This window comes from Thalia democratica, chromosome 2 (assembly GCF_965202585.1).
Source record: "Thalia democratica chromosome 2, ktThaDemo2.hap1.1, whole genome shotgun sequence".
NCBI lineage: Eukaryota > Metazoa > Chordata > Thaliacea > Salpida > Salpidae > Thalia > Thalia democratica.
Window position 1 is genome coordinate 38,705,855 of NC_139166.1, and position 7,323 is coordinate 38,713,177.

Below are 7,323 nucleotides of genomic sequence, written 5' to 3' on the forward strand. Positions count from 1 at the left end.
AGTTGGAATATCACCAGAAATTACAACATTTTGTTTTGCTTTGAAAACTTTCATTTCTTTCCGTGATCTGTAAATATTTATAGTTATAAATATCTAATAAACTTTCTAAAAACACATTAGTTATCAAAGATAAATTTGGTGCACTGTTTTGTACCTGGTAGTAAATGAAAATTTAGAGCGTACTTTATGCGGTTGCGTACTTCTTATAGGCGTACCTTATCTATGTCTTGACTTTTTAAAAAGTATCTCCTTGAAATTTGGACCTTGTAGCACATATAAGTATAATATCAATGTGAAATTTACCAAAAGTTCCTGTAAATATTGTTGAATAATGTGCATCGATTATTTTGTGGACACCAATTCTTCTGCTGTTTTTACTTTTGGTTTTTTTAATTTGAATCTAAAATATATTGAGTCAGCCAGCCAAAAAGATATTACTGATGTAATGTCATTCAAATTGCATGTTGATGTAGATCTAAAAAAACATTTTAAATCACTTTTTCGTTATTAGAAATTATGATTATTGAGAGCACCTGTCTAAGGGTAAAAGATCGCACCCCTAAAATCTCTTAATTTGATCTTGCACCCCTGACATTATATGCTCAATTATTTATTAATAATTGTATTATGAAATGATTGATTTCATTAATTAATAATTTGTATTTTAATTTTTATGATAGTGTACTATATTGACAAAAATAAAATACTTGGAAAATTAAAAACATAACAAACTATAATTGAACAAGTTTTATCTATTTTTTATAACGTAGAAAACATCAGAACTGACTCTTCCCTTCGCAACGATAAACGTTTTATGAAGGTCTAGCAAGTGAGTTTGGGCTCATCACTTGTAATTCTACCTGCTCATTTTTAAACAAACTAAAAAAAAATAATTACCTTTTAATTAAACGAAAAAAACTAATTTATCTTTATAAAAAGTTTTTTTTTTCAATTAAAATTAACAAAAAACTAAACTAATCTTATATATTTAATAAAAAATCCTAAATGACACATCATTATCCACACAAGGTATTTAGCAAATTAATAAAATACTATTCATGCAATATTATTTTGAAAAGATTAAGAACTTAATTTTAAATCTACTCTAATGTTAATAACTTTTTTGTTCCTATCTATTGTACAAAACTTTCTGAAAACGTGGCATTTTGTTGCTGATGCCAATTCGCCATGTCTGCCTGTGCATTCAAGCGGCTTCTTGATTTAGTTTTTATAGACAAAAGAGTACTAAATCCAGACTCACACAAGTAAGTCGTCGCGAATGGAATGAGAGTACTTAGTGCTTTTTCACCAAGTTTTAGAAACATATTCATTGAACAACACCAATATTGCTCAAGAGTTTTGCTTTCAAACTGCATTTTGATAAAACGGTTCATGCATAATTCAATAAGTTCATCTTTTAACGATTCATCATCCGACATGTGATTCAAATTAAAAGAATATGGATTTATTATCCATTCGTCAGAAAATTTCCAGTTCTCCTATTTTGAAATATCCGTCAAAAGACTTGGATAGTATTTCCAAATGGTTCATAATTTCTTCACGCACACTTGGAACGAAACACTCATCTTCATCAATCACTTCTTCGAGTAATGGAAAGTTTGATAAATTGCCTCTTTCAACTCGTTGACACCAGAGATTTAACTTTTTTTTTAAAGCATTTATTATTTCACGACATTTTAAGATATTTACATTTCTCCCTTGCATGGAAACACTCATGTCATTCAAGCGGCTGAAAATGTCACTTAAGTAAGCTAGTATTTGAATAAATTCTTTTGACTCCATTTCTTTGAAATGGTCATAGTCACGTTCCTTAAGAAAAGCTTTTACTTCTTTCCTCAATTCAAAAAAGCGCATAAAAGCTCTTCCACGTGATAGCCAGAGGACCTCCGTATGGAAAAGTAAAACTGAATGTTCACTACCATAATCTTGACACAAGGACTTAAAAAGACGGTGATTAAGAGCACGACCTCTAATCTAGTTGATTGTCCTCACACAAATATCAAGGACATTTTTAGATTTCGAGGGCAATGTTTTTGATGCCAAGGCATGTCGATGAAGAAAACAGTGAGTACCCTGCAAGTGCGGAATATCCTGTTTTAACAAAGCAAAAATACCAGATATATTTCCCAACATAGCAGAGGCACCGTCAGTACATACAGAACCAATAACTTGCATGTCTAAGTCATGTTTCGCAAAAAAATTCTTGACACATTGAAAGATGTATTTTGCTTTTGTAGTTCTTTTCAGACCTTCACAAACTAAGAATTCTTCTTTTATCGAACCATCATGCACATATCTCACTAGTACAATCAATTGACTGCAACTTTCAACATCGGTTGATTCGTCCAACTGGAGAGAGATTTTTAAAGAACTAGCTTTGATTTCAGCAATGACTTGATCCAAAACATCCGAACTTAAATCTATAAATCGACTTTGAATAATGATGTTAGATAGCGGCACTAACTCAAGCTTTTTTGAAGCTTCTTTTCCAGAACATCTACTGTCATTTGAAACACACATGGCTTTATCAACTCCTCAGCAATTGTATGAAGCTTTTTGGATTTAGCTACGTTATACGCCACATGGTAAGAAGCCAATAAAAGAGGTTTGCCAGCAGATACAAAACCGAACTTGGGAAGTGTTCCTCGTGATTCATTGCGGATCCTTTTAGATTTCAATGACTCAAAATCATGACCTGAAATATCTGCTCCACCATGTCGTTTGTTAAAATGTTCTTGTAACTTAGATGGTTTCAAATTTGAGTTCGAAAATACAATGTTACATAACATGCATTGCGGTTTTTGCAGGCCTTCAACTGTTTCAGTGCAAGTAAAATCAAACTTAACATAACTTTCATTCCACTTCCTTATCTTTGTCATGATTGAGTACTAATTAAATAAACTGTGTTGTAAAAAAAAAATAAAAAAGTCAATTACTAAGAATTTTTTTTTCATAAAATTTATACTAGAACAATGCTTCAGCCTATGACTTCGTCATTTAGTCTTTTAAGATTTGAAAAAATATTAGAAGTGAGGAAAAAGCACTAGAAAAGTAATAAACATTAAGCTTAAACTTAAAACTAAACTTTTTATACATTTTGTTATGAATATATGTACTTCGTAAAATATAAAAATCAGCTGTTCTAAATTAAGCTTATGTAATGTAATGTTTTATTTTCAAAACTGTTAGCAGCTAGGGGGTTTCAAAATAATAAAGGTTTGAGTTAAGATTTTAAAAAGTTAAAAGATATTGAGTCTTAAATTGTCAAAAGATATGTATAAAAGCAAATACAAAAAAAGTTTGTATCCTTACAACATAAATAGAAAAAAGTAGATTGAAAAAGGTAAACGGTTTAAGTTCAAAAGGGTATGAATAGGAATAAAATTGATGCATTGAATACTTTTGCTGATCTATAAAAATTGGTTTCACTAAAGCTATAAACAAGTTTTCTTAAATGGTATAACATACAGTAGTTGCTGTGAACTTTGCAATTTATTGATGTTAAATCTTTAAGCACCACTTTCTACACAACTAAGCTTTATAAAAGATTACATTATAAATGTAATAGACTTAAAAGAACCTGTTCTTAACAGCTAATAAAAAACCTGCTGAAGATAGTAATTCTTATCTAAGTATTTCAATTAAAATAGATGCTAGCTCATTAACTGTTTTAAACAATTAATGACCAGTTAAGTAAATAAAATATTTAAAGAATAGATGATTAAAATTCACAAGTGTAAAACTCTAAGAAATCTTTACTGAAATGTTAATTCTAAACTAACAGCTATTAAATGAAATTAGTTAAAATAATTTACTTCTAGAAATTCGCTCTTGCTGTATGACGTATTCATGAAATTAATTTATTGAGAAAATTAGCGCAAACTTTTTTTTATAACAAAATGTACTTTTTAACTTTATAAACTTTATCAGAAAGTGAAAATCTCCTTATTTGTCATACAAAAAATAAAAGCCATCTCGCATCCCCTGGAATGCTGTACCCCTGGTTGGGAACCCCTGGTTAGGAACCCCTGTTTTAAGGTTTAATAGACACGAAAACAAAGTTATAGCATCAAAAACTCTAAAATATTGTTTTTGTTAATAAATTAGACAGACAGTTTTAATGGTAAGTTAACAATTTTGATAAAACAATTAATAAATTTCCTTTTACTAACAAAAAAAAAAAACGCTTATATAACCTCTTATGTAGAGGTTTTTAGCCTAAAAATTACATAAAATAATAAAAATGTAGTTTAAGCAGGTATAGTATATAAACTTACAATAAATAAACTTTTTAACAGAAACAAAAACACAATTAAAGCGTCCTTATAATTATTTTAATCAAAGTTTTATGAAAAAAATTAATTGCTGTGTTTAATAAAGAAAATAACTTTTCACAAAAATTTCTATCTACAATCCTTATTGAGAACATATTTAACAATTTGAATAGTTTTATAATCCGTTCGGCAGTTAAACTTCGTAACAATTTGTATTTATAATTAATATAAATACAATATATAGATACAATATACAATATATAAATTAAAATACAATATATAAATTATAATAATATAATTCCAATGACAATAAACAATTTAAAACGGTTGGGTGAGCAGTTATAAAAAAGATAATCTTACAAAGTACAAACTTTTTGGTAAAAAGAAATACAAAAAAAAAATTCTAAACGTCCTAAGTAGAGGTTATCACATAAATTAGAAAAATACTTAAATAACGTAAGTTGAGCATGTTAATAAAACAATTTACAACAAAAGAACTTTTAGGCTTAAACAACCACAAAAGAACATTGAAAATGACTTTAAAATTGTTGTAAACAAATCATTTTAAAAATAAATAAGTCTGTATCTTATGTTTGTTTTATGAATTCATTTTTTATTTTCGTTTATTTTGTAATATTAGCAAATAGATATATAATTGATTGCTTTATCATATATTTTTTGAACTTACATTTTAGAATTTAATTGCAATGCAGAAATTTGTGAAAAGTTTCTAAAGTTATAAAATACATAATATCTAAATATGGAAATATTAATAAGATCTAATGGCCGAGCGGTTGAGGCGCCAGGCTGATAATCGATATATTTCGCATACTATGTGTTTAAAGCCCACTATATCCAACATTTTCATTAAAAATTGATGGTCTGTTTCGTCAACTATTTAAGAACCGATAATTTTTTAATTTAAGATCCGGCCGGAACCGGATCCAGATTTTATTTATAAATTGAAATCTGATCGGATCGTAAACATTTTATTTTTAATGTTATTTTGATAGAGAAAAAAAAAATATAAAAATTAAATATAACAATTCTTTTATATAAATATTATCTTATAGTATATACTCTAAACTTTCAAATAAAAGTCAACGTTATATTTTGTGAAAAAAAAACCTATTTAACATATTACTATCAATAACTAAAGTATTTTACAATAAAAAAACTTTTATGGTACATACATTAAGCTTTTAAAATGAGATATACGTTAAATATCTTTTATAAAAAATGAGAACTTCAACTAAACAAGTGGACTTAAAATATTATAGTGTTCACATTATTATCACATGCTTAGAATAGGCTAACATCAACTTTATTTATCTATGTGCTGTTAACTGTGTCACCATTACTACTGTTTATAGCTTCAAATATTATAAAATTTTATTGTTTTAATCAGAAAAGTTTATGTTGTGTTTTACTGTTTAGCTTTTAGCATCCATTTATACGGTTGAATGATTTTATTTCATTGAAAAAAGCTATCTTTCGTGCTCAATAGAGCGAAGGATTTCGTGGCTAAACACGAAGCCACCCGTTGAAAATATCCCAAACTATTAAAAGTGTTTTACCTCATAGTTTGAAAATGAATTTACGTCACTAAATTTATAAAATATTTACTAGTTCCCAAAAAACTAAACTTAGTTCAACAGTCATAAAGTTACAAACACACAATCAACAATACTTTGTAACCCTTAAGTGAAAATAGATGATTATATTGTTTTGAGAAAAAAAGTTAAAGAAATAATTTTCAAAAACTTTAAAACTAAATGTTTTTTATAATATAGAAGTTTATTTTTGCTTTTATTATATATAGAACTTTTTTAACTTATTTTCATTGTACTTTTTTTTTTAATTTGAATTTCAAAAACTGTGAAAAGGAATTGCTAGCTATGACGCAAAGTTCATTATAATAAAATCGACTTGTAAAAAGGGGCATAGACCCCCTTTGACCAGAAAACATTTCAATAGTATGATGTATTTTATATTTTCAGAATTTTTTTTTTATCCAATTTATGTGGTTGAAGCTAATTGATTTGTTTTAAATAGTTTTCAACTAAATAAAAAAACTATTTTCTAACAGACATACAGTTAGAAACACACATTCAACAATACTTTGTAGCCTTTAGTAAAAATAAAAGTTTAAATATTTTTGGTAAAACTATGATGAAAGATATTTTACTGCCAGGTTTTGAACTTATCAAACGTAAATAAAAAAACATAACGTCTAACGCACTAGACCACTCGGCCATCGTTACTTTATAGAGTATGCAAGTTTTTTATTTCTATATTTAATATTTTTTTCTTTTTGATAACATAATCATTTATTGCGGTTATACTTCAAACAAAACTACTATTTCAAGAATAAATTAATGTTGTTTGTAAATGAAAAATAATAAATTTAAACTAAAACATACTATTGAAACTAGTATAAAATCTTCAAATAATTTCTATTATCATCTTACTTCTTATCTTATACTATTATCTTTCCAATTTAAGTCATTATTCAATTAGTTAATTGACTAGAAGTAGCTCACCAATAAAAACTGGTTGCTGAGATAGGTATGATTAGTTGGGGAAGTTAATTATAAGGGTCAGTAGTATATGCTACAGAGCGGACTTTTTTCCTTGTGAATTACTGTTAATACTTAAATAAATACAAGTGTAAAGACATTAAGTTTGTTTTTTTTTACATCTTTATATTTTATGTCATTAAACCTAAAGACCCGCAAATTAAGAAACTGTTTAGTAAACTAAAAAATAAGAAATATATTTTATTTTTGATTAACTACAAATAAAAATCAGTTTGTTTTTGTAACTAAACTTATTTTTTTATTATAGCTATACATTGATCACTCTTTTGGATTAAATGTTTAATTTTCTGTTATATAAGTTAGTATAATGTTTAAATTACAGAGAAAAAATAAGTTCTATCAAATGCCACTTTGTTGATGAAACAATCTAAAACATAAAATTTAAGTTTCTTCTAAGATTGTATTTATTAAAATTTACCTATGTGCAG

The 7,323-nt window shown here is 26.9% G+C and overlaps 1 protein-coding gene across 1 annotated transcript; it reads right to left on the reverse strand.

Annotated features, from left to right (window-relative positions):
- Positions 1 to 1,479: 1,479 nt before the first annotated feature.
- LOC145828578 (protein FAM200C-like) lies at positions 1,480 to 2,900 on the reverse strand. The gene is made up of 3 exons (XM_082936332.1): positions 2,486 to 2,900; positions 2,281 to 2,441; positions 1,480 to 1,995 (listed from the first exon to the last, which is right to left on the reverse strand). Exons 1-3 carry the CDS (start codon positions 2,898 to 2,900, stop codon positions 1,480 to 1,482), a joined length of 1,092 nt encoding a protein of 363 aa, XP_082792458.1.
- Positions 2,901 to 7,323: the final 4,423 nt, after the last annotated feature.